At 40.6% G+C, this 27,171-nt stretch overlaps 4 protein-coding genes across 4 annotated transcripts; 2 read left to right on the top strand and 2 right to left on the bottom strand.

Moving 5' to 3' along the window:
* On the bottom strand, window positions 1–3,729 carry aplnr2 (apelin receptor 2). Its single transcript, XM_084734744.1, has 2 exons — window positions 3,553–3,729; window positions 1–1,982 (listed from the first exon to the last, which is right to left on the bottom strand). The coding sequence occupies exon 2, from the start codon at window positions 1,775–1,777 to the stop codon at window positions 404–406; it is 1,374 nt and encodes a 457-aa protein (XP_084590870.1). The 5' UTR covers window positions 1,778–1,982; window positions 3,553–3,729; the 3' UTR covers window positions 1–403.
* A 3,168-nt stretch (window positions 3,730–6,897) lies between these two features.
* LOC146316813 (endonuclease domain-containing 1 protein-like) lies at window positions 6,898–9,476 on the top strand. The gene is made up of 2 exons (XM_084734444.1): window positions 6,898–7,254; window positions 8,796–9,476. The coding sequence occupies exons 1-2, from the start codon at window positions 6,961–6,963 to the stop codon at window positions 9,399–9,401; spliced, it is 900 nt and encodes a 299-aa protein (XP_084590570.1). The 5' UTR covers window positions 6,898–6,960; the 3' UTR covers window positions 9,402–9,476.
* Window positions 9,477–12,367: 2,891 nt separating this feature from the next.
* On the bottom strand, window positions 12,368–19,195 carry pus7 (pseudouridine synthase 7). Its single transcript, XM_084734846.1, has 17 exons — window positions 19,049–19,195; window positions 18,739–18,852; window positions 18,052–18,345; window positions 17,866–17,953; window positions 17,362–17,478; window positions 17,134–17,278; window positions 16,204–16,315; window positions 15,990–16,067; window positions 15,733–15,861; window positions 14,780–14,905; window positions 14,628–14,689; window positions 14,380–14,540; window positions 14,013–14,139; window positions 13,383–13,484; window positions 13,037–13,166; window positions 12,763–12,854; window positions 12,368–12,518 (listed from the first exon to the last, which is right to left on the bottom strand). The coding sequence occupies exons 3-17, from the start codon at window positions 18,333–18,335 to the stop codon at window positions 12,382–12,384; spliced, it is 1,890 nt and encodes a 629-aa protein (XP_084590972.1). The 5' UTR covers window positions 18,336–18,345; window positions 18,739–18,852; window positions 19,049–19,195; the 3' UTR covers window positions 12,368–12,381.
* A 396-nt stretch (window positions 19,196–19,591) lies between these two features.
* On the top strand, window positions 19,592–25,685 carry tmem168b (transmembrane protein 168b). The gene is made up of 5 exons (XM_084733579.1): window positions 19,592–20,486; window positions 21,729–22,422; window positions 22,788–22,930; window positions 23,737–24,011; window positions 24,273–25,685. The coding sequence occupies exons 1-5, from the start codon at window positions 20,044–20,046 to the stop codon at window positions 24,818–24,820; spliced, it is 2,103 nt and encodes a 700-aa protein (XP_084589705.1). The 5' UTR covers window positions 19,592–20,043; the 3' UTR covers window positions 24,821–25,685.
* Window positions 25,686–27,171: the final 1,486 nt, after the last annotated feature.

The raw sequence follows: 27,171 nt of genomic DNA, 5'->3' as shown, positions 1-27,171 counted from the left end.
TTAGTTTTCACAATCCTTATTTTAATAGAAAAATAACATCAACAAAACAACGAATCAATAAACAACTCAGAGTATATTAGCATAAAATATAGAAACAGATCAGATGTCATGAGAACATCTGGCCTGGCGAGACTGTCAGCTATCTTTAAGGAAGTGGTGGCATCGTTCCTGTGGGAAATATGTGGACTGGAAGCAGGAATTATGTCTATGAGCTCATGAATGTTCATTCATAGATGTTTATTTTGAAAATGTTGACATCTGACACTGTTTCTTCCTGAGTCTGATTTTGGCTCACTTTAGAATTCAGTCTATTCTTGATTGTCTTCAACATTGTACGAAAACTGATGGAAAATTATCACAGAAAATGACTGCATTTCACGGTTCCTCAATGTGAAATTAACAGTTATTCATCCACCTCCCCAACTCTCTCCTCCTCTGTCCTGTCTGCTGTGTCTTCTTGTGTTTTTGCCTCTTTCTCTTCCTCTCCTTCATCCCTCTTTGCCTCCTCTCCCTCTCCTCCTCCTCTCCAGCTTGTCCTGCACAGCGTGAAGAGAGCTCCTTTGCATCTCTTCCTGAATGATGGGTCGCAGGCGGCGTACAGGAGAGGGTTGAGGCAGGAGTTGAGATAAGCTAAACAGGTGACATATGGCTGAGCCGCCAGTAAAAATTGATCTAAAGAGCAGGTGTATGGGACAAAACCAAACTCCAGCAGCATGGAGACGGTCTTGTTGACATGCAGAGGCAGCCAGCATAGGAAGAAGGCCATCACTAAGGTGATGATGACCCTGAGGAGTCTTCGCTGGCGCCTGCGGTCAGGCCGAGGGCCTCGTCCAAAATGCCTGCTTAGGAGCTGGGCTAGGGAGCAGTAGCAGACCAGCAGGATGACAAGAGGAAGCAGGAAGCCAATCAGAGTTGATTTAAGACTCAAGGCAGCCGCCCACCACATCTCTGCCCTCTCTCTGTCTGTCTCCTCCAGCTCTGCTCCAATCAGCATGGAGTAATCCATCTGACAGGAGAGGAAGACGGATTCAGAGGGCTCCAGCTGCCAATCATCATCCTCAGGTTCAGACTCCACCTCCTTGACGGAGCGCAGCAGCAGACCAGGAAGTGCCAGCACCCCTGCCAGCACCCACACCCCACCAAGTATCCACAAGGCCCTGCTGGGGCAGCTCTGCGGGATATGGTGGCTGGAGTGGCGGCGTCCAGTCAGAACCCAGTAGCGCTCCACGCTGAGCATGCTCAGGCTGAAGACGCTGGCGTACATGTTGAGCGCGGTGAGGAAGCTGCTGATCTGGCAGAGTGGTTGCCCAAAAGGCCAGTGGTAGCCCATGGCTGTGTAGACGGCCCACAGAGGCAGAGTGACAAGAAAGCAGAGGTCAGCTAAAGCCAAGCTAGCTATAAGAGAGTCTGTCAGGGAGCGTGAGGGGCGAGGGATGGAGGGAGGAGAGGAGGAGGATGAGGAGGAGGAGTGAGAGGAGGGTCTCTGTCCTGTAGGATATCCACAGTTTGTCTTGTTCTGCTGACTGACTCTCAAAATGCAGCAGAACTTTCTGAATCCGGTTTTGTCTCCACTCCTCACCCCCCTCCCCTCGGCTTGGTCCAGGTAGGCCCACAGCACCAGGCCGTTGCCGAGGCAACCAACCAGGAAGGCCAGCAGGTAGACAGAAGGTATGATGGAGAAGGAGGGAGACCAGTCGCTGTAGTCGCAGTGGAAGATGGGAGGGGGAGAAGGGGAGGGGGAGGTGAGGAAGTCTGTGTCTGACATCTGTGCGTCCATCTTTTTGTCTTCTATAGAAAATCATTTGCCATTAAAATCACCACAGCTTTCAAGACTTTGTGAAATTTGGTCAGTAAAATATCTGAAATCAAAAAGTACAAACTCTTGCACTGCACCGGCGTTTTAGAAAGAAGATAAAAATTCCAGTCGTGGATCAGTGTCCTGTTCACTTTCACTTCTTTCTCAATCAGTTGACTTGGATGGTCTAAAAATTCAAGGAAACACAATGAAAGTATTAAACTTTTGCAACAAACACAATTGTCAATGTAGCAATACCAAATACTCAAGGTATGATATCACTGCAATAACGAGTCCATGATACCATATTTATGACAAATTAAAAAACAAAGAAAAATGACCAGAACAAGAAGTAAATAAAGGCCCTTCATTAAATAATAAATCTGATACACGTAGGATTTCTCGTTTGAATTAAATCGTTTTTTCCTTTTAGCTTAAAGTGCTTCTGCTTTCTTTCTTTAATAAAATGAAATAAAAGTAGCCAGCCATGACCTAAACGTGCAAAAACATAGCCATGAATCGGTTTTGTCAGTGACTGTATGCATGAATCATTGCAAAACAAAAACAATGCAGCACTCACTGGCAGGTCTTTTAGAAAATAAAACAAAAACAAAAAGAAATAATTAACCATTCAATATCATGGTAGATAACACAGTCTGGTATGGTACTGAGACTTTTTTTCATTGTGATATCACGATTTTCAATATAACGTTAAATCCCTGCTTTTAACAAGTAAAGTGACATCTTGCTTTAGGAATTTAGTCCAGGAATGTTGGACTAATCTGCACAAGAATGTTGTAAACATTCAACAAACAACTACAAAATGCCATCAGTGCATGTAAATTCTATGCTTAATGTGAATTTTTGCCCATGCTCATAATGTAGCAGACTGAGATAATAAAAACTTGACTTGAGTTGACTTTGATAGACAACTTTTTGTTTGTCGAGCAATGAAAACACTTCCACCAACCAGCCTTTGTGACACAATTTAAATTAAATTAAAAAATAATCCCCAATATAATGGGACTAAATATCTGTTTGAAAAATTCAACAGCAATTTCTCTTTCTAGAGATCATGACCTTTTTTCTCTCTACCATACTACACCCACCAACCGCTGCACAGAAGGATGAGTGCATCTACTCATGGATGAGAAGCTCCAGTCTGTGACAGCGCAGGATGGAAACATGAATGGCGTCCTCCTCGGATGAGCTGTAACATTAGCAACAGCGAGTGGAGTGGACAGGTGTAGTTTGGTAGAAAGAAAGTAGCTCCTGCATGAAACAGCTCGCAATGAGTTCTGTGGATTATTTTGAGTAACCGGGTCATGATCTCTAGAAAAGGTCATTGCTGTTGAGTTTTTCGAATGTTTTTATTTGTGCTATGAGCACCACAAGCTGAGTGTCATCTCGTTCCATTATACTGAAGAGAAGGCAGACATCTCTACAGTCGATATCTCCCAAACTTTCCAGCTCACACAAAATCAATCTAGAAACAGCACGAAAAAAAACCCATATATTTTTGATTTGGGGTGACAACCATGAACACGACTGCACACATTCAAGAAAATGTTTACAGGTTCTGGATCAAACGTGCAGAAATAGTAAACAGATTCTCACTCTGCATTCAATTTATACTGCAAATTTGAATTAGTCTTTCTAATATAGCACATTTTGCATGTAAACGTTGCATCCTAGTTATCCCAGATGAGAACCTAATCCTGGGAGGAATTATGATGAAGGTCACAACAGACACTCACCTCAGGCAACTCCACCAGGTTGGACGAAATCCCTTCTGAGATGCCATTAATAGACTGATGATCACTGTGAAGCAACATTCAGCCACTGTCTCATCCTGTCTCCTGTCATTTCACTTTCTCTCTGTGTTTCTCTCTCAGTCTCTTCATCTCCACTGTGCCGGCTGAGGAAAGTGCCTGTCCTCTTCAGTCTCAATATATAGCAATGTCCTCCATGCACACACACATTTGCACACATGCACACAACCAGAACCCTCCTTTCTCTTGTTCTCAAACCAGACCACCCCAGCAGACAGTTACGAGATCTGCAAACACCCCCCGCAATACAAACACACACACCTCCCAAGAGACACAATAACACCACCCATCCTTCCCCCCAACAAACGCACACAAACCCGAGACATTCAAACAGATCAGCCCAATCCTCTCATATTGTCTATGCACACACACACATACAAATGCACATACAGTACACAAATCTGTGCAAACACAAACACACTAGTTCTCTGTGTCTCACGTTCACAGTGGTCAAATGTAACAAACCACATAGAGAACAAATGACAACTAACAGCCCTAACATTCATAGTCAGGGCAGCCTCCATGAATATATTCAAAAGGCCTTCAAAACATTATTCTGGTATAAAAAAGAACAATACTGACAGTTTTCAGCTGAAAGAAGATCCTGACCCACAGCTGTGTTATCCCTCTATAGGAAGGCTGCCAATTCACAGTAAAGAAATCTATTAAACAACGATTTTAGTTGTGCTTGATGGACAATTATCTAAAGAAGAAGCATAAAATCCAACACAGCGGTGTCTTGTCGCCACAAAAGATAAAGAAAAACAGAGCAGTATCACATTATAACATGAAACATTTAACAAGGTGTTTTTCAGATTTTAACAGGATATTTCATGTTACTATGGCAGGCAACCTCATCACAATATAACATGAGTAATATACTTTTTAATCTTGTTATGAAGTGAAACTTTTCATGTGTATGTGTATGTAATGTCATAACATATTTTTCAGTGACAAATCATTACGATATAAGATATCCTGATATAACATGAAACATTTAACAATAACAACCACAATTTAAATAATAAAACTTTCTTGATATAATATGACAACTTTGTGTGTTTTGTGCGTTTCAATAATGTGAATATATTTTGTTATTTCATGAAATATCTTGTGAAAACCATCTTGTGAAAACAATACCTCTTTCACGCTACATGATACTGATCTGTGTTTCTTTTTCTGGCATGGCAGCAATATGCTTCTGTAATCCATGTGGATTAGGTGGTTAGGGTTGATTCGGTATTTAAATCAATTTGCAATTTAAATTAAGGGTACATTTTACTGTAAAAGATCAAATATTATTCATTTACCTGCTAAATGAAAGTTGTCTTTGTGTTGAAGTGACACAGCCTTGGTGTTATCAGTCAGCCCTGGCAGTGAATTGCTATAAGAGTTTTACACATTTTAGGCATTTTTGGGCTAAAAGGTTGTTTCTTTTACCACAGTCTGTGTCACCCTGCAAAGATGTTTTTCACAAATTTTCACATGTGCTACTGTAATTTGCAAATACAGGCAAAAACAGCAGTCATAAAACCAGTCATCTTATCAAAGATGGCATAAACTGTCTAAGACTAGATACTGAGTGTATGATGGATGTATGGATGGATACTATAGGTCAGCATGGGGTCACAGTGTAAATAGTGAAGATGCTCCAATAGTAAACAGGAAGTGTTTGTTTCCACAGGGGTAGAGGTCACGCTGCCATCAACCTGTTGTTATGGAAACAGATGTCTCCAAAAACATTCCAGTCTTTTCTGTCACGACAACATGGTGGTGAACACATACACACAGAGCTTTACTTTCCGAGAAGAAAAGAAAGGAAGAGTAAATACTACAGTTTCATTGAGAAAAAAAGTGAAGGCTGAGCGTCAGAGGGGCAAACAACAAGGGGAAGGATGAGGCACTGCAGAGTAACAGAACAGGGTTAGACCAACAGAGTACATTGAGCTGTGTGGCAGGACAGAATCTTAAGAGAGAAGTCTGGGTGGACTCCACAAAAGCAAACGCAAATAAGAGGTGGGATTCACATCTTTACATCTCTGCATCCAAAAATGCCATGTTCAAGCGCCCTCAGTATTCTGCTGCAGACAGGTTGGCAAGAGCACAAACACATTTTTACAGGCTTTTGAAATGAAACTGATCACTTCTAGGCCTAAAATTCCTGGTTCCCAGTGATGTACCAGAGCTTTTGTGATCCCCTCATTTCTCCCTAGCACAACCATGAAGTTGAAATTTTTATACTTTGAGTGAAATTTGGCACATGTCAGGATGAGTCCTACTGACTTTTATGATCCTCTGACTTTTCAACTGGCACCATCATCCAAACTGACACGCCAGACGGTTTGTTACACAGAATCATTTGGGAATACACAGAATAACATCCAAATATAAGCATTTTACTTTGCAAACATGCTTTATCTGCCTTAGCAAACAATAAAGCTCCTTTTTTGTCAAGTTTCCTCTGCTTCGGAGGATAAAACGTTCAGTGCTTTATCATAACAAGCTCTGTATACACACCAGGTCTGGATCATTATATGTCAGCTGTGCAGATTAAGAGGGTGCTGCAAGTTACTGGGCATATTCATTCATTCATTCATTCATTCATTCATTCATTCATTTTCTGTAACCACTTATTCCCAAAGGATGCGGCCCTGTCTGTGCATTTCAATTCCCATTCTACCATACTATTTAGTATGCCAGTAAAAGCTTTAGTATATATTAGAGTAGTATTAGTATTAGAAGTTGACATTTTTTTGAATCCCACCGGACCTGTGATTCCTGTTGAGACAGCACAGACAGATGACAGCTGGTACCTGTTCTAAATTGCATACTTTTTCCTTTTACTATGAAGTGCGACAGATGTATGAGGAGGAGAGGGATGGTGCAATGATATGACATAGCCCATATGCATACTGCATGAAAAACGTTGTAAAGGCAGCTGCAGTACAGTGAAAAGGTAAAAAAGAACTATCCAATTCAGAATACATATGTCACTTTTACAGGAAAAGAGGAAAGTTGACCCATGTACCAAGTTTGGTCAACTGTTATTGGAGCACAGACCAAAAAGTGATAGGATTTAGGAATGGTCATATACTCAAAAAAAACGTCTCTCTTTCTATCTATCTATCTCTAAGAACTTTGCCTTCCCTGTGATGGCCTGGTGCTGGCTGGTTAATGGTCAAACATGGCAATGGTTTGGCTTCCTGTACAGGGAACAAGATAAGAATTTGCATAATACGCCTGAGATAGTATGAAGCACAGAGGAGGCACAAGTTCACACAGCAGAACAACGTTTTAAAGGGATTAAATGCACTGTGGAGGCACATTTTCATCATGACTGTTTACAGAATAGCTCAAACGCTTGTCTGTCTTCTTATTGTTGTGATGGCCGGAGCAGAGGTGCAGGAAAACGTCTCACCCGAGTGTAAACAGTTCCTGTACATGGGCACGCTGCCTCGAGGGCTCGAGGAGCAGCCTTTTAAAAAGATTTGCCAGTTCTATGAGGGCAGGCCACGGTTTGTCACCCTCTATGACACCTTCAACCACATCCCTGTTTACTCTGCGTATACCTTCAAGCGATCGGATGGCTCCAAGAAGGTTGATGTGCCCTGGATGTATGAGCCACAGGTAAGTGTGGTTGTTGATTTGCCAAGAGTTTTTAAAAAGCTTAATTTATGGTGTTTAGAGGAAGAGATTTTGGAAATATACTTCAGTAATCAGTCTTAATCCACAACCCAGATCCCATTAAAGTTGGGACATTGTGTAAAACGAAAATAAAAACAGAATGCAATGATTTCTAAAAACTTTTCAACCTATATTGAAGTGAATACAGTACAATGTATTCAGTATTATTGTTTTTTCTTGTAAATGTACATTCATTTTGAGTTTTAAGGACACTAATTGCTGAAGTTTTGAAAGCGAAATTCTCTTCCATTCGTGCTTGATATACGACCTCAAGTTATCAACAGTCTGGGGTCTTCCCTTCATAAGGCACTGCACATTTTCAATGGAAGACAGGTCTCAACTGCAGGAAGCCCAGTCTAGTACCTGAGCTCTTTTACTACGAAGCCACGCTGTTGTAACACATGCAGTATGTGTCTTGGCATTGTCTTGCTGAAATAGGCAGGGGCGTCTCTGAAAAAGATGTTGTCTGGATGGCAGCATATGTTGCTCCAAAACCTGTTTGTACCTTTCAGCATTAATAGGGCCTTCACAGATGTGACAGTTAGTTGTGATGCCATGGGCACCAACACACCACCATACCATCACAGATACTGGCTATTGAAGTTAGAGCTGGTAACAATCTGGATGGTCCTTCTCCTCTTTGGCCTGGAGGACACAACATCCACGACTTCCAAAAACAATCTGAAATGAGGACTCGTCAGACCACAGCACACTTTTCCACTTTGTGTCAGTCCATCTCAGATGAGCTCAGGCCCAGAGACGTCAGCGGTGTTTCCGGATGAGTTTGATATATGGCTTTCACTTTGCATGGTAGAGTCTTAACTTCCATTTGTAGATGTAGTGACTGTGTCACCGATAAAAGTTTTGCCGAGTCCATGTAGTAAAATCCTTTACGTACAATACATACGATTATGTGGATTTAAACACAGTGCCACCTGTGGGATCAAAAGCCACAGACACTCAGTGTTGTTTTTTTGGCCTTGCTCCTTACGTGCAGAGATTTCTGCAGATTCTCTGAATCTTCTAATGAAATTGTGGATTGCAGATGGTGAAATCCCTAAATTCTTACAGTTTTGTGTTGAGAAATGTTGTTCTTTAACTGCTGGACTATTTGACCACACAGTCTATTACAAAGTGGTGAACCTCACCACATCCATACTTTGTGAATGAGCCTTTCGAGGACTCGAGGACAGGTATTTGAATATTCCACAGCTTCCCCAGTCTTTTATTACTCCTGTCTCAGTGTTTTTGAAAAATGTTGCAGGCATTGAATTCAGAATGAGTGTATACTGACACAAAATAATAGTTGTTTGACCAGGAAATATCTAGTCTTAATACTGTATTCAACTGAATGCAAGTGGAAAAGTATTTGCAAACCATTGCATTCTGATTTTATTTACTGTTTACACAGCATCCCAACTTTTTTGGAACTGGGGTTTGTAACTTTAACATATGGACAGATTTATCTTTGTGTGTCCTGACAGCTCTCCACAGCGTCTGGCTCCAGAGAGATGCAGCCGTTCCCCTCAGAAGAGGCTCATAAGAGTTTTGAGGATGCTCAGGCCGTCCTTGACGACTACTCCGACAGCGTGATCTTTGAACGAGGTCAGCTGAATCCAGATGAGCACCAGGCCAACCCTGACGACAAAGCATCTACTTACACTCTGACCAACGTGGTCCCTCAGGTCCGGGAGTTCAACATCGGCCCTTGGAAGACCCACGAGCACACCATGCGCCGGAGGCTCAACAACTACTGCCGTGGCACAGCCTATTTGATCACCGGGGTCACCACCTCGGGGCTCATGATCCGCCGCCACAACATCAACCGCCTGGGCATCCCCACCTACCTCTGGTCAGCCTATTGTTGTGTTGACTTTGATCACAATGCGCCGTACTCAGAGCGCTCAAAGTTTCCTGCCTTTGCAGCTTACGGCCTCAACGACAGGGAGAGTGGCAAGGTTCAAGAGACAACGGTGCAGCAGCTGGAGGACTTCCTGAAGAAGGTCACTTATGTTAGCAACTCTTTCCAAGTCTTCTATGACAATTGTGTGCCTCCTAATAGTGATAACAGTGCCCTGCACCAGCCTTAAAATAGTGGGGATGATTAGATAGATTAATATTCACACAAGTGTCAATAAGCCTTTTTCACAGCAGCCATTTTGACATGAAATTGTGCAACCCATCAGGGGACTTCACTCCTGCGTCATGCCACCGCCCCTTTTTGGGTGAAAACAACTCTTATTTAACTTACTTTACTGGCAGTCGATACAGATTCCAAGGTCACTGCCAGTTCAAATACATAAAACTAGAGAACTGCATCATTGTTTTGCTATTAAAGCCCAAATCCTACAGCCAGTCAATTGTCTTTGCTGATCAATGTTGTTACATAGAAAGAAAATTAAAGAAACTGAGGTCCTTTCAGTCTGCTTCCTTGAAAGAGGACATACCTGACATATGCAACTACTTTACTGAATCTTCAGGTCATATATTTCAGACATTTGTCACTTTTTATATTGTTAAGACACTTTATTTTGCTGTTTTGGTACTGTTGAACCTAACTCCATTCTAAAAGCAGGTGTTTTATGTTAGCGCCATGTTTTTCTCACAGTAAAAACTAAGTAAAAGACTCTTTTCTGATTCACTTTGATCTACAGACACAATCGGCTCACGTGTCATTTGCTCAGTAAATAACCTGTGATCAAGAGTTTTTCTCAGACACCCACACACTGACTGGCTGTTTTTACAGTGCTTATTTTCACCCAAAGGAGGGTTTGGTCGTTCTCCAGACAGAGGTATCACTAAATGGAATGGGACCTTAATTACTATCACTGTGTTTACATTATTATTTCACATCAATGTGGCTGCCATGAAAAAGGTTGCTAAAATTTAGCAGCTTATTAGGATTAATCATTTCATTCAAAAATCATTTTAACTGATTTATTCCACATTTTGCTCTTTTGCTGGGTAAAAAAGCTTTTGCTCATACGCCTAAATTTGATTTCCATCATCCAATTTGGGTTTGCGCATATCTTCCATCTATGTGGCAGCTTGTTTGCTGATTAAAATTGTTTTCACATTAAAGAAAAAATTAAATAGGCAGCCATCTTTGTTCTTGGCCTGAAGAGTTACTCACACCATCACTACACTGATTTTTATTATAATTGGAGTGATCTGTACTGATTTTACAGTATTTACCCAGTAGTTAAACAGCATATCAAAATGATTGGGGATGCACAATATTCAATATCCAATATGCTAATGTTTTCCAACTGATTTTAGTCAATAGCAGATACTGATTTATGCACATATCATCATTATTATTGTGTATCCCTAAAAATAACATCTATGAAAATTGCTTTTCTGAGCTCCATTCACTGAAGAAAATCTGAAAATGCATTTTAAAACACTTAAAAGTTGCTCATCTGAACTTAGATTTAATTACATTTACTGTCCCCGAAGGTCAAGATTGATCCTCCATGTTTATAAAAAAGATCCCATTTATAACGAAATAGAAGTACAATTTAAAACAGAAAATTCTTCAGTGTAGTAAGTTATGTTGAATTTGAGGGTGCATTCATAAGCTTTTATTCTGCATACATGGTTGTACTCTTCATTCACTTTATCTCAGCTTATCCTCTTACTGACTGGGAATTGCACTTGCTTCTGTCGGCCTTTTGTTCAGCTCAGTAAGATTTGATCAGCAGTTTTACATTTTCACACACAGCCTCTAAACTGCAGCTCTACTGCACACTTCGTTTATGAGAGGCCACACAGACAGATCCAGGACAGGCTGGACCAACATCCAGATTCTGACTTATCATGTTTTTTTCAGCAAATTCACATATACTACCAAGGAGTTTTAATTGTCTGTGAATAAATGCAATGTGTTTCCCAGCTGATCAGAATAGATATCAGTAATAACTTGTGTCTTGAAATGTGAACTATAAAAAATAAATTTAAATAAAGGGGGATGTAAAAATAAAAAAGTCTACCATTTCACTTATTATATCTTTTTGTGACTTTGTTTATTATCATTCAGCGGGATCAGGTGAGACTCCTTTGGCTGTGCTTTGGTACAGCAGGTCATAGATGCTACAAACAGTATCAAAACATAAAACCGGTGAAATAATCCAAAACCAGGAAGGCAAACAGCCCCAGGTGAATGATATGATCAGTAACTGCATTTAGTTTGAGAGGATAGCTGTATGATGCCACCTGGTGTATATATCACAGTGCCACATGGTCTGTTTTGACCAGCAGAGTCCATTTCAGATCCTTAAATCGAAGGACAAATAACTGTGATGGCCAGTAGAGGGAGACAGTCACACACAAGTCAATGCCAGATGCACCTAATATTCTTAACCACCTAATTTACCCAGGTGAGCTGAGTGATGAATCCCACTTTAATATAAACTATAAGGGATATGACCAATTAATTGTTATTTGCAACAACAATGGTGAAGCCCAGAATCAATGGTTAAAAAGAAGATAAGAACAAATCACAGATATGAAGAAAAATAAGAACATTTGTCTGTAAATGGTTTCTTGCATGAAGCCCATTGTGTAACTAAACACCTTCATGTGGGAAAGACGACATTCTATTGTTCTTATTGTAAAAAACCCTCATTTTGCACAGACAGACGGCACACTATAACCTCTCAAAGATTTTAATTCCTCTTTTCAAGAGATTTTTAAATTCACACATTCAGCTCAAAGTTAAAAAAACAAAACAAACAAAAACTCATTTGGACACCCTGTGCAGCAGGGACTAATGTATATGACACCCTGAATGAACAAGGTTTTACTTAAATCATCGTTGAAATATGCTGAACCATTGCAGCACAGACACAGTTTAGAGCAAGTAAAAACACTATTTAAAAAAAAAAAAAAGTAGATTAATGATAAATCGTTGCTCTTTGTACTTCAAAGAAATTGCCTTTGGGTTCACACAGAACCCAATCGCTTTCATTCACACACACAGAATACACTTAAAAACAGTCACAACAGTAAGTAGCCACAGTGGACAGGTGCTTTGCGGCCTGCAGCAGCAGTCCAGAATGCGCGTAAGTGTCAGTTGAACCAGGTGGTGTTGAGCTGCGTCTGTTTCTTGATGCTAGTGTCCATCTTGAGGACCTCTCTGATCGCCATGGTGGCGTAGGTTGAGGGAGGCAGGGAGAACTCCATCCGCAGAGCCCGATACTTTCCCTCTGTCAGAGAAAGGAGAGAAATATTATATCAGTTGGCTGTCAAACAACCCTGTCATCAAATACTAGATATTTATTTTATCAATATGGCAGTCATGCTTCTCAACTTCTTACATCTTTTATACCCCTAACTGGCTACTTTGAGCTCATGCTACATTCAGCAAGGTGAGAAAACCATATCTAATGTATATGTTGTATCCTATTACCACTTTCAACACATACTAAAACAATCCTACAAAGTACTCACCTTTGTTAAAGACAGGAGCTGGTTTGTTCTCCAGTTTCTCAAAATCACTATGCACCAGGGAGATCCTGGGGTCATCATACCGAATCACCTCCCTGCATAAAACACGCCAGATTAGAAGACACCAGAGGAATTACAGTGTTACAAAAGAATTAAAATGAAGCATTGAAATAACTGCAGTGCACAGTAACAGCCTCTGTGTGACACCATAAAGAGCTCTGTACAACAGTGCCACACCGTGCTAGTAAATGATACTAGTATCTAATTGGCTGCTGACCAGCTGACATCACTGGGTCTGATGATGATGCGTCTGTAGGCTCCAGCCAGAGAATAGTCCTTCACTTTGTGTCTCATGTTGTCGATGTCCAACCCGTCTGCAGAGAGCAGCTCTCTGTAACCTTTACCCACTGACAGAAAGACACAAACATTACAGGTGATTACAGGCTCGGAACTTAACTTTCATTTGTTTCTGTTGTATGCTCACTTTAATAAAAATAATTCTTATTTGTTTCTTAATTTTTTTGCCATTTCAGCTGATGAAGTTTAAAGGCCCATTGGTGTGTGTGTGTGTGTGTGTGTGTGTTAAATAAATGAATTCTCAATCACACTGAACAACTCCTTACCGTGATGAGAAGGGTAGATGACATCAAAACCAGGAAGTGGCATCACAATGTCATGGATGGAGTGATTCTCAGCCTCCTCTGCAGACAGCACATGTGCTGTGGCTTCATGAACACATCAGTACATTAGTTTTAGTTTACTTGTTGGTTGGAAAGTTGCTTTTTCTTTAGATTTTATCTGGGTAGCAACAAACTGAACACTTGGAAATGTGTTGAATTGGTTGCTTTTAACTTGGGGTGAGAGAAGAATTGCAGAAATATCTACACCATTTGGCAAAATTGTCTTCTCTGTGAAACAATGGTTAAAGTAGTAATTTCACATTTTGGGAAACACTCATATTTCTTTTCTTGCTGACCCAGAAGAAAGTTAGCTAAGCTTAGCACAGCATAAAGACCATAAATAGAGAGAAACAGCTAGTTTCGCTCTGTCCAAAGGTAACAAAAACCCACTTATCAACACCTCTAAAGCTCAGTAATTAACATTTGATACCTTGTTAGTTTAATTTGTTCAAAACCTTAAGTGAAAAGAAAAAACTTATTGTTTTTTCCAGGAGACAGCAAATAAGCATGTTGTTAAAAACAATTCCTTTAATATTTAACACTAGCCAGCTGAAACAAAGGTGAAGTACTAACTTCCTCTGAGCACCAGGTCCCCCTCCACAGCTTTCAGGCCGAAGGCTTCGATCCTGCGGCTCACCATGGTGTTCCACACCACGCTCTGGTAGCTGTGGATGTACATCAGACGGTTGTTACGAGGAATCTGAAAGAAGAACAAACGCTCATCAGCAAGAGCAGAAACCTTCCTCTTTGGATTTGACATTTATCGATGAAGGGTACACTGAACAGAAAGCGCCTCCTCTTCTTAAAATCATACAGTTAACATATGTATTACAGCTGATGCAGTGCAAAAGTCAGTTTGGTGATAAGAGCACTTTGACTGGCTGCATTACTTCTTTTAAGTTCTATATGTCTGTCTTATTAGCATCAATGATAAACCAACCAGTCCAAAGGCAGTGACGATGTTCTTCTTGCCATACATAGACAGGCCTCGCAGCAGCTGCCCCTCCACACAGCGCTTGTTGGGCAGCTTTTTCAGGGCTGCCTCTGGGTCCTGAGTCTTTGCCCACTCCTCTCTGCAGCGGACCAGGAATTCTTTCTCCGCTATGGTAAAGAGGGAGGAGTTTTAAACACTTTTTTAAACCACTCCAACCAATGATAGAAGAATGAGAGAAAATAAACTTTTCTTACCTCCGGGACGAGGCTTCAGAATTAAATCCACCACCTCATTCCAGTCATTTTTCAGTATAGCCCTGCCGAAAACAAAACTTGAGTTTATTATCCTGTCATAACTTATGCCAAGTTCTGAATTCCACCATCCTGTCTTCACAATTTGACCTTACCTGCCAACTTGTTGTGTAGGCACAGCTGTGGTACCAAAGCGTTGCATGCCATAGTAGTTGATGAAGCCGGTCTGTTTGAGGGATGTCAAGGCCTGATGGACCTGCTCATCTGTCCCTGAGATGTTCCTGATACACAAATGTATAAACAAATAAAACAATAATGATGTTGCACAGTCTTGTAACAGTTAAGTTAAACACTGGTGACAACATCTGACACAGCAAACCTTCAAGAGAGGACAAGGTTTTCCAAAAATGGAGGCTAGAAGCAAAAATTTAAAAGAAACACTACATAAACTCAAAGTTGAACAAAATCCACAAGACAGCACCTTTAGACCTGAGAGTTTATGGTAGTTGTTTAGAGATTAGGTATAAATATGACCAGGGACATACTGGAAGATTTAAACTGAGGTATCCGTTTTTTAATTATATCAGATGATTTTGACAACTAGAGTATGGACAAATCTAAACATGATTGTGCAATTTGAGGCAATATGCAGTCAAAATAACTTCTTGCATTAGTAAAAACACAAGAAGACTGCCTGATTGACCTGCATTTTTTGATGGAAAGCTGCCATATTCCTCTATTTTGCAGCAGCAAGTTGACTGCTTTGTTTTGTTTGCTTTTAACTTAACAAAATATTCAACATTGTTTGGGAAGAGTCAGCTTAAAGGGACAGTTCAGGGTTATTGAATGAGGTTATCGCTACTGTCTACGAGCAAAATTTGCCTTATATCACAGTGGTTTCTGGTTGGAAAAGGTTGTCTATCGGCCAGGTAAAGTGGTGCAAATATTCTAAATATAGCACTACATTACTCCTGTTCAACTCAACTGCCATCTGCTGTAGGTATTACACTGACTATTGATAATGTGTTCTAAAACAACAATTTTGTGGTTTTACAAGGGGTAAGAAAGCAAATAATTATAAGCGTATTTATAACTAACATCTGCTGACCTGATGACCACAGTGAAGTGGTTTCCCTGCAGCTCTCCCAGCTTTAACGGGTGATTTTTGTAACAGAAGTTTCCCAGCTTGAGGTTCATGAGGCACTTGTTGAGGTGAGCCAACCTCTCTGCTGTGATCCTGGGAGGACAGAGAAAAGTTCTCATTAATTAGTGATCCACCGGAGATCATCTGCTTGGTGACAGCAAAAACCACCCACAGATGATCTAATTCATTTAATGACTTGGTTAAAGCAAGCACACACTCACTTGAGCACTGCAATCTCCTGCACGGTGATGGCTCTCTTGTCCTTTGTTCCCATGTAGGAAAACATATTGGGTCTAAGCCTAGAAAGACACGCATTATTGTACATGACAGTCCTGAACTACAATTACATTACAATGGGCAAGTAGACTGTCAATCTGTCTCTTATTATTAAATAATAATAACTTTTTAGAAAGTAAAAAATATTCATATTCAGACCTGAGGAACTTTGAAAGCACATTGATAGCATCCATGGTGTCCTTGTTCTCCTTATACAGGACAAAGTGGCAGTAACTGCCACGATTTTTGGGCCAGAAGTGTTTCCTTGGAGCTTTAAAGGGCACAGAAAATAAGCTGTACTGAAATGCAGAGTTAAGAATTGCTGAACTACATAATTCACATATTTCCAGCTCTAACATGATGAATTGTATACTCATACACAGTTACCTATAAGGTAAACAACTATGGCTTTCACTTTTTAATCAAGCTAATTCTGATTTACATGTTCAACCCCTGCACTGCAAGAAATAATGGAATTAAGTTTAAAATATAATTACAAAACCAACATTAACCGACACCTAACTCCATGTGGCTTTTAACCCCTGTGCTATGTGGAGAACATGTTCTTACCTGCAGTTGTTTTGACCTCTATCCACCAGAGAAGAGCAAAAGGAGGATAGAATAATGTTACTAAGAAAGAGATGTTTAAGGACTGTGGGACGAGTTGTCAGGGGTGAGGTCTCATGCATGGGCCTGTGAGCGGAGTGTCGTATATAAATGATTTATGCAACAAGGGTGCAGGGCTTTTTCAAGGTGCCATGATACCGAATCTCTGCCTTCCTTATTGTCTTTTAAAGCGTTCATTCTGACTTAAATAAGTTAAAAGCTAGATCAGAACAATAAAGTCAGTTCATGACCACAAAGTAAAACTTAAAGGTCTGAGCAGAGTCATGCAGGTGTCTCGATCATGCACATGCACAAGTACATGCATTGTGTTTTACTGCTCTGGAATTCAGCTGCGACTGCATGCACTGCACCATATAAGCTGATGGTAGGACATGCAATAAATCCTTTCTCTGATCATTTAACTAAGTAATTTTGTCCAGGCAGTTTAAGGCTGATATCTGGTTGTGTCTCCTCTCCACATACCTGCTAGAGCTTTCTTCCCAGCAGCATGATAAGCCACTATGAACTTGCGTCCATCTTTCTCTTCTGTCTTTGTCTCCAGACCAGGAAACTGAGTCTTGATGGCTTTGTGGACCAGTGTCCTCTTCTCTTTTGTATCATCCATCACCTACAGATGTTAAGAGAGAAGCAAGAACATTATAAAGGAGTCTTAAGTGATGCCATAAAGGGATCCAGGAAGGGTAAACTTGCCTCAATAGAGACATTGTCCTCTTTATTCTTGAAGAGCTGGAGCTCCCCGAGCTGCTTTTTCTGCTCTTCAGTCAGCACATCAGATTCCTGTGGCAGCTGTGGAGCAGCTGAAACGTCCTGACATACAAGAAACACAAAACCAAACCAAAGTAAAAGTAAAAATGTGGGTCATAACTTTGCCCTCCTGGCTTTCTGTAGCCCAATGTGAAATAGCCATAGTTGAGTGCCTAATAAATTTATTCAAAGGCACGCCTGTGCAATAATCATACTGTTTCATCAGCTTTTCTGCATGCAACACCTGTCAAGTGGATGGAGTATCTTGGCAAAGGAGAAGCGATCACCAAGACAGATTTTAACAAACTTGTGATGAAGTAACACCACCGCATGTTAAATGCTGACTGTCCTTCCCTTACAGTTAACTAGTGGTTCTACCCATATTAGTAAGATCTCAATAACAGTAAAGAGAAGTAAGTCTTGTGTTTGCATTTTGATCTGATATCTTACCTCTGCAGCCTCTGCAGGGATAGAGAGGTCATCTAAGTGCACTATTTTGCCTTGTTTGTTGATTTCATGCACCACAAAATCAGAATACCTGAAAACAAACAATGTGAAATCATTTGTTAAACAATCCAATCAGAATCACGTTGAAATAAAATAATGAAAACTATCTACTGACTGTGGAGGACGAACCTTTCCTTCAAGATTCCTGAGAAGCCCTCATGGTCACTGACATACTTCAGAATGCCCACATCTGATTCAGTAAGGCCATGCTTCATCATGTCAGCAAAGGTCTCACCATCCTCTCCATCATCATCTTCGCCCTCGGGCTCTTCCTCCTCATCCTGGTGGGGAGGGCCTCCATTCTTATGATCGTTCTCAACTCTGGGTTTCTTTGACGGCGTGTCTTCCTCTTCATCCTCTGGACAGCCTCTCTTCTCTCCGACCTGGATGGGGATAGGCTCTGATTCAGCCATCAGAGCTGAGCTGTGACAACAAGGATACAAAAATCATACTGTAATTCAAATTCATAGAGAGCACAACTGAAGGGACCAAACCAAAACCACTGGATTTTAATCATAGCAGATATATAGCTTCAGCTGGCTCAATTCTGACCTTTTGCAAATTTCCCAAAGTGCAACCCTAAATCACTGGAACATTATTGTGAAGTGAACATTAACCTGGAATGTTATTTTGCTGTAATGCACCAGTCTTAAATCTTGTATTATACACCAGATAACATATTACAACTGCTTACAACAACTACCACAGGAGCCAATTCATAATACAGATGTTAATATTGCATTGCAGTGTTTGTATGAGCAATTACAACAATCTGAGATGACATAATTGGCCTAGAAAACGATGCTGCTGACTTACTGTTTGTTGAGCTGAGACAGCAAGAGACAGCTGTGGACCTGGGACACACTTCTTGTTTTCCAGCTGCCAAACACCTGCAGAGACTTCTGAACGGCCCCGAGCTTCACACAGGCACTAAAACATACAATGCGCACATTGCTGATCACTCAAAAGTTAGCAAAGCCGCTAGCTCATTCGTATTGTCATGTATTAACGCTAAGCTAACATCCTGCTAAGGGTTAACCTTGCTAGTAGCAAAGCTAAGCTGAAACGTCGGTGTGAAAAAAGCGAAAACGTTGCTGTTTCAACCTAAAACTGCACATTAACTTACCTTCGGTTTGCGATATTCAGAAGAGTGCGGACCGCTGTGAACGCCAGCTTTTCTCACACACGTGTGTGTGTGTGTGTGTGTGTGTGTCTGGTTCCGGAAACAGATTTTGTCCTGAACCCTCCCACTGCAAATGATTGGTTAAGACCTGTCAATCATTTATGTGCAGACCAGCGCCGTATAATAGAGTAAAGTTGCATTAACAATACGTTTTCATTATATTTAGTTGAGTAAAGATTTGTATATTTTACTTCTCAATAAAATGAAAATTTTAAAGTCCCACATTTAAAATAATAAACGATAACCTTTTTCAAAAAATGAAGAATGAAAGAATGAAATTATTTCAAAATAATGACTTGGTATCTCAAAATAATGAGAAACTTTCTCAGAATAATGTTTTATTCCGTGTTATTCAGTGACCTGTCATTTTAAAATAACGACTTAACCCTAATATCTCAAAATAATAACCTAGAATCTCAAAATAATGGCTTAGCATCTCAAAATATTTCAAATGTATAAACCACGTTAACTTAGTGCGGGAACAGTTGACAGGATTGCGACGTTGGTTTAGTAGTTTTGACCCTTAACACTTGCCGTACCTGAAGCTACTGTCATGGCGCCTGTCATCTGACTCAAAACTTTTGACGGTATAAACTTTTCAAACTGATATGTCTATGACTGTACTGATAGCAGGTTTCGGGTCCATTCATTGTAGACCTTTTCAAATCGTGTTGGACATAAGATGAAAAGAAGACAAACAACGATCGTCAAAATGTGAATGGTTATTCGTGCTAACGTTGACCGACCGGTGCAAAGATGCATCGCTAGTAGCTCACGGTTACTAAACTAGCTACTTTCAACAAGTTGGCTAGTTAGCTCAACCCTTAGCAACAATTTTAGTGTCGGGGTGACTTCAAATGTCCTAACAGACTGTAAACCGACTATAACTCAGTAAAGTGCCTGTTTTTGACTTTGGACAGCTAATCTTTCTTATCAAAATGTGTCATTTTCTACGATACTGTGTGAGCCACTGCCTTCATGCAGCGATGACCCGGTTGGAGGAGGTCAACGGAGAGGTGAGCATGTGGTCCTCAGTCCGGTGGCTGGGCTACCTGTCCGGGCTCAACATGCTAGTCGCCCTGTGTTTGGGGCTGTACGCCCGGTGGGAGAAGACCGCGGAGACCATACTGCTTGTCATTTTCGTTCTGGCTCTGATTGTGCTCGGAGTAGCGTGCATAATTTATTACTACTTCAGCATGGAGAGGGTCAGCCTCAGCCTCCTCCACCTGTGGTTCGGCTTCCTGCTGGGACTGCAGTGTTTCCTCAACAGCCCCGCCTTGCAGGGCGACCTGAAGGAGCAGGCGGCCAACTACATGCTGCTGGCCAGTTTGGGGCTGAGGACGCTGTGGGCGCTGCTGGACCGACTGTTAGGATGTACCAGGTACTTTAATAGGGCTGGGCAGAATATCGATATCGTATCTAGGCTGAAGATTGTGAAAAAATATCTAATTGCGATTGTTTTGATTGATATTGCGATATGATTTGTGATGTTAGAGGTAATTATATACACACACACACACATATATATATATATATATATATATATATATATATATATATATATATATATATATATATATATATATATATATATATACGTTTTTTACATCATTCTTAATTTGATTGAAAAACATGTTGAAATGACTATGGTATGATTTACTTATTTATTTTTTCCAGGAATCTGCAATAAATGAAGATGTTTTCTTAAGTCAGTAGAATTTGATGTCTAGGACAGGACGACAACCTCACGACAATCACTCATTTAAACGTTATTTGGCATACATTTTGCCTGCAACAAATATCGCACCTCCTGCAATTTGAAAATTGCAAAAAACCATATTGCAATTTCAGTAAACTGTTGGGCAGTTGTGCAGCCCCAACTGTATCGATATCATGATGCTAGATATAAGATTAGAATATCTAGTCTCGTCTGATCTAGTCTTGTCTTTTTCAGGTTTTAAAGACTGCATTACATTAAAGAGATGTTCTTCTAAAGCCACCACACTGTTCTAGCTGTTCTATTACTGCCTTTACCCATTTAGTCATTATTCCCATTACTGGTGGTTATTTGTAAAAAATCTCAATGTGTCAATATTTTGTGAAATCACCAATAGTCATTCATACAATAGCAATCTTGTAGCAATATCAATAAGTAATCTATATAGCCTGATATGGGGTGATCACACATCACATTGTACATGTTTACCAATTTGCACCAATATGAAAGCATTTTTTTCAGAATATATAATGTACAAAACAATGCTCAGGGAGATTTACATTTGGCACAATGGGCAACATTTCAGGTGTAAATGTCAGCATTTGCTTTAACATGTTGAATAAAATATATAATATGTAATATTTTTATTGAAGTTATGTGTTTAAGAAAAACAGGCTTCTGAGTACTGTTGCTCAGTCATATTAGTGCACAATCCACAAAGAATTCACAGAATTTTATTCCAGTTTAAAAATTCACTACATCAGCCACTAGGGAGTAAAAAAAATCATAAACTTGATATGTTGACTGATATTTGTTATTTATATAGCATACTGAAAGAGGTATTGAGTATAATTGTTTATACTAGTATTGTATCACAGTTTTACATTCTGGTATAAACTCTACCAGGTACCGTCCTGCCTTCCTCACCTCAGCAGAGCGGCTGGAGCTGGCGGGCTTTGCCATTGCCAGCACGGCACTGCTCATCCAGAAGTCCTTGAGCGTGATGGTGCTGGTGGTGGCGCTGGCCACTGTCATGGTTGCCCTCAGGATGAAGGCTGTGCTGGCTCTTGCCAACTTGGTCTGCTTTGCCGTCATCACCAGTGTGCTATTCTTCAAGTCTCTGGACATCACCACCAACCCGTTTGCCCTCGCCTGCTTCTTCAGCCAGCTCATCTGTGACCCCCTGCTGGATGTCTACTTCAGTGGTCTCTCTGTCACCGAGCGCTGGCAGCCTTTCCTGGTGTGGCGGGGCCTGTGGCGCCGGCTGTCCCTCCTGCCTCTGCTGGTGGTGGAGGTGACTTTCATTATTCTGGCCGCTCGGAAGCTGACCGACCTGGACCAATGGTACCTGATGATACCAGGTTTCGTGTTGTGTGCGCTCTTCTGGGCTATTTGCCACATGGTGTTTGTCATCACGGTGTGGAGCTTTCACACCAAACTCAGTGACTGCCAGAGGGTGTGCCTGTCCCAGGGGCCGGGAGTCAATGGCCTGGACAAGATTATGGCCTCAAAGGGCATGAGGCATTTCTGCCTCATCTCTGAACGCCTGGTGCTCTTCACGCTGGTGTCGACTGTTGCTGTTGCTGCTCTTTGTTGGCAGGTAGGGTCAGCTTCATAACATATATCTTATCTTTTTATAGAGAGATGCCACACAAGATCAAATGAATATCACAGAGTTATGTGAATTAAACGTGTTGCAAATCTGGATCTGGAAATACTGTGAGCTACTGTGTGCCTGACATTCACGTTATTAAAAGACATGCAGAATTGCTTGGTTTCCTCTACGTTTTGATTTGATTCCCCTAAATTGAACAATACCATATTAAAATTTCCATCTTATTGATTATTTCAACTCCACATTTATTCAGGTTCAGGCTGTCTTCAACAGCATCTTCCTTCATATGCCATTTTCTTGTCAGTTCAGAGTAAACCAATAATTAATCGACCAATGAATGTTTTCTGCAGGCCTCCAGCAGCATCTTTGTCAGCATGTTTCTGCTTGTCCTGCCTCTGGAGTCTCTGTTCCACGGGCTTTTTCATGAGCTCGGTAACAGCCTGGGAGGAACCTGTGTGGGCTACGCAGTGGTCATCCCCACCAACTACTGCAGGTACAGGGCATGTGTGATGCTTAACTACTGGCTGAGAAGGACACAAATACCAGCCAAATTTAGGCAGACTGTATGTCCCCAACAGGGTATTAGTCAATAAAAAAATGATATGATGACAGTTGTAAAAGGTTAATATCAAAATATTCACCTGTTTTAAATCACTTTTTTTTGTTGTTCCTGATATTTTAAGTGTGAGGTGCATCGTGTTATCAGAGTTTAAAAATGACCATATAAAGTTTTAACAGGTTTGTACAGTTTTTAAATTCAAGCGCATTTAAGATGCCTAAACCAAAAATATCAAGATTCTAGAAGCCTTTATTATCACTTTAAGTTATTGTAAATGCAATTGTAAAATAATTAACTTTACAGTTTTATTTTATACTCACGACAATCAGTATATATATATTGTTACTTTATTTTTACCAGCTTTTCTTTTTTTTCGTTCAAGATTATTTAATGCTTGCCATAGTTATGTATTAACAGAGGACTTATCAGGCTATGAATGACAAATATGACGAGAGAATCATTTTATTTCAAATATCAAAAGATTTTTGGTTTACCTGGGTGATTGTGTAGATGAAACACCAGATTATGTTGAAAATCAAGCATTTTTCAAAGACTACTTTCAAATTCAAACACATTCCTAACTTTGAAAACACAGTAGTTAAAATTAAGCATTTTCTAAATCTTCAGAACTTTGTATGAAGGCTGGATCTATAATGAAAAGTTAAGGGCAGCTGTACTTGTTGTCATTGACTCATTAGACATCCCCTGATCTGATCTTTTTGTTTATGTCTGCCTCACAGTCCTGACGGTCAGCCCATGCTGCTGCCTCCGGACCAGGTGCAGGAGCTGAACAGGCGTTCAACTGGCATACTGACCAGTGTGCAGCGCTTCTTCGCCCACCACCTGATTGAGACTTTTGGCTGCGACTATTCCACCAGCGGCGTGACCCTGGAGGCTCTGCAGGCCAAGATCAAATCCTTCTTGGAGCTTCGCACGGCAGACGGCCCTCGCCATGACACATATGTGATCTATTACAGCGGCCACAGTCACCGCTCTGGAGAGTGGGCGCTCGCAGGTGAGAGCTGATTCATTGGCCTACAAGTCATAAGGCACAAAGAAATAAGAGGAAGATAAGAAGGGAATGTTAATTGCGTTTGATCTTAAATTGTATGCATGTGCCTGGAAATTTGCAATTAGTGTATAGAAACACTCTTAGAATCTAACCTACTTCTTACTGTCAGTTTTATTTTTAGTAAACTGAGAATCTTTATCTTATTCTCCTTGAGTACAGTTTGTTTGTATGATGTGTAATCAGCTGGTTTCTGTTCATTGTCAGGAGGAGACACTCTTCGTCTGGATCAGATCTTGGACTGGTGGAGGGAGAAGAACGGCAGCTTCTGCTCGCGCCTTATCTTGGTGCTCGACTGTGACAACTCGCTGCCGTGGGTGAAGGACGTCAGGAAGGTGGAGGGTCTGTACGCGGCCGTGCAGGGAGCGACACTTGCCCGCGTGACAGACGGCGAGCTGAAGGACCCCCCGCAGCTTGGAGACTTCACTGCTCAGTGGGTGGAGTACAACTGCAACTCAAACAGCCACATCCAGTGGTCCGAGAGGGGCAGGGCAGTGTCTGCCGCCTACGGCATCTCCAAACACTGGAGCGACTACAAACTACACCTGCCCACAGGAAGTGATGTCACCAACCACTGGAGCATCTATTTCCCCCGGATGACATACCCGGTGGTGCAACTGGCGCTGTGGTCTGAACCTGCTGTGGCTCTGTGGCTCTGCGACGCCTGTCTGCGATGTCTCAAGAGAGTCAAACTCAACTGGTTTCCACCAGCCATACTGGATACCGGCCAAGGCTTCAAACTGGTCAGATCATAGAAACATGAACAAGGGCTATTTTTTATTTTCAGAGTAGATTACAGAAAGGATATTTTCTAAAAATTCACGAGTCTATTTTGACCCTGAAAATAGGCAGCTATTGGATTGTCTAACCAGTATCCTGTTAGTTACTGAAAAACTAATCAATTAGTTAGTGCATTTTGAAATTTGTTTTTTTTAGTACCAGGTTTTATATTTTTTGCAAATTCTTCTATTAAAGTGTGTTTTTTAGCTTTGATTTAAAAATCTTAACACCCCTATCACACAAATGTCATTGTGTGGAATGAGACGGAGCACATTGGACACTATTTTGCACATTTTTGCATTGTGAATTTACTGTTTGATCCAATTCCACCTTGATTTTAAGAATATTCATGTTGTGCCTTTTTACCATAAAACCACCAAAGCTCCCATGGTTGATTTTATAAACCTTAAACCAAAGTGGCCGTGGTACATATTCAGAGGAAAATCTCAGGCATAAATAATATTTCATGTTTCTAGAGCTCAGAATGTTATATTGTACTTGTGTTTTAATTGTAAAATTATTCCTTTTACATCCTTCTGCACTAGCTTGGAGCTTTGACTTTATTCAATGCACTGCTTTGTGTCTGCTGTAACAGCATTTTGTAAAGCTTTTAGGGGTTATTTATAAATACACTCCAGCTGCTTCAGGGAGTTCAGAAAGAGATTTTTTAAAAACTGTACTTATGAATGCACTAAAAGCAGAGATGTGTGAGAAGACAGTTAATTGAGCTATGCAAGTTTATTCTAATCAGTTTTATGTTTGCAAAGGGATTTTTGCTGAGAAAGATGGATGAAACTATGCAATAAAGGAGACGTGAGACATCACTGCTCAAATCATGAATGTAATGTACTCCTCATTGTATACATTCTGCCATAAACTAAATTAAACAGGTTGTTTCATGTGTCAGGCAATAGGAGAATGACAACGCTCCTATCTAAACTTAGATTCATAAAATGTGCATGGTCTGCACCTGTCTTATTTTCCTGTAGAACTTTTCTGGGAAAGAACCATGTAATTTGGTTGCAAGTATAAGGAAAATAAACCATTTAGTTAGTTGTGTTGCTGAGTTTAAACATGTAATCCATTACTCCACAAGCCTACTTTTATGTGACAAATTCGTGGGTGTGTGGTAACATAATTTACTCACCAACCAACTGACCCGACGCTGATACAGCTTCTGTGAGCAATGAGCCTTAGTCTGAAGGGAGTAAATTATAACAGTTATTAAATTCACTCAATAGATAAAATGTTTGAAAGTATATAAACTTATACTTGCCTCTTTTTTGGGGGAACAAAACAAGCATTAATGAATTAATTCAGGTTTTTTGGTTGATTTTATTGAAAACATTATAAAATTATGTGGTGCAGCAGCATATTTCAGTTTGTATCATCTTTAACATGTTCACATTTACACAAACCAAGTTGAAAATGGCTTTTACAGCAAGTTGCGTATGATCATTGTCAAGGAGACAAGAACACAGGGCAGAGAGGACATCTACTGCCTCCGTGTGGCTGCAAGTGATACTATACCGAATCCTCCAACACACACAGGAACAGGTCCTTTTTAGAGGGACTGGTTCCCATTTCGTTCTACAGCTCATTTACGAGTTCAGTTTCCGATTTCACCGTTTTGTGATTTCAGAGCTGATGTGCAAATTCATGACTTGGGTTGGTTTAAGTCTTCAAACAAAAGCATTTGGACCAATCCAAGGCATGGACACAGGTACACAGTCAATCCCCCAGCCCATGTCTAAAAAGCATTCATTTAAGAAAGGAGGAGAAAAGCAAACTCTCTGAACTTCTAACAAGTTCACAAGCGATTGAATGAGCACAGCACAGGGTAACAAGTACAAACTTCGACATATCAGCTAAACATCATTTTTAGGGGTTTAAATTTGCACAGCAATATCCGTGTTCAAAGAAGAGGGTGAAAGATGGAAACAGTTACAGCCTGGATGAACATGAGAATCAACCTTTAGTGTTTAGTGCTGATGCATGATGACCAGACCCTCTCATTTGAACAGCAGATTCTGCTGGATTACATTCACAAAAAAATTACTATAGCGTCATTAAACATCAGCCTAGTTTACAAGTTTAGGAATTTCTGGAACTAAGATTCACAGATTTTGTCTACTTTGTAGTATGAAGCCACTGGGACACAATGAGTAACAAACACACAGAAATTTACAACTGATTCTCTGACAGCCACGAGACCTGAAAAGAACAGACTAAAGCTTTCTGAGGGACATTTTTGGGAACAATAAATATCCAACAAGACAACGTATGGAAGTCCGTTTCTGCCAGTGTGATAAAAAAAGAGGATTCT

This window comes from Lutjanus erythropterus, chromosome 13 (genome assembly GCF_056507025.1).
Source record: "Lutjanus erythropterus isolate fLutEry1 chromosome 13, fLutEry1.hap2, whole genome shotgun sequence".
NCBI lineage: Eukaryota > Metazoa > Chordata > Actinopteri > Lutjaniformes > Lutjanidae > Lutjanus > Lutjanus erythropterus.
Note: the sequence above shows the minus strand (reverse complement) of the source record. Positions and strands in the feature narration are given on the sequence as shown.

Excerpts from the sequence above, each read along its gene's own strand:
- aplnr2 (XM_084734744.1), bottom strand. The coding sequence starts at position 1,777 with ATGGACGCACAGATGTCAGACACAGACTTCCTCACCTCCCCCTCCCCT.
- LOC146316813 (XM_084734444.1), top strand. The coding sequence starts at position 6,961 with ATGACTGTTTACAGAATAGCTCAAACGCTTGTCTGTCTTCTTATTGTT. Across the intron at positions 7,255-8,795 it reads CCTGGATGTATGAGCCACAG|CTCTCCACAGCGTCTGGCTC; the intron begins GTAAGTGTGGTT and ends GTGTCCTGACAG.
- pus7 (XM_084734846.1), bottom strand. The coding sequence starts at position 18,335 with ATGGCTGAATCAGAGCCTATCCCCATCCAGGTCGGAGAGAAGAGAGGC. Across the intron at positions 17,954-18,051 it reads TCAGGAATCTTGAAGGAAAG|GTATTCTGATTTTGTGGTGC; the intron begins GTTCGTCCTCCA and ends GTTTGTTTTCAG. Across the intron at positions 12,519-12,762 it reads AGCTCCTGTCTTTAACAAAG|AGGGAAAGTATCGGGCTCTG; the intron begins GTGAGTACTTTG and ends TTTCTCTGACAG.
- tmem168b (XM_084733579.1), top strand. The coding sequence starts at position 20,044 with ATGTGTCATTTTCTACGATACTGTGTGAGCCACTGCCTTCATGCAGCG. Across the intron at positions 22,423-22,787 it reads TTGCTGCTCTTTGTTGGCAG|GCCTCCAGCAGCATCTTTGT; the intron begins GTAGGGTCAGCT and ends TGTTTTCTGCAG. Across the intron at positions 24,012-24,272 it reads TGGAGAGTGGGCGCTCGCAG|GAGGAGACACTCTTCGTCTG; the intron begins GTGAGAGCTGAT and ends GTTCATTGTCAG.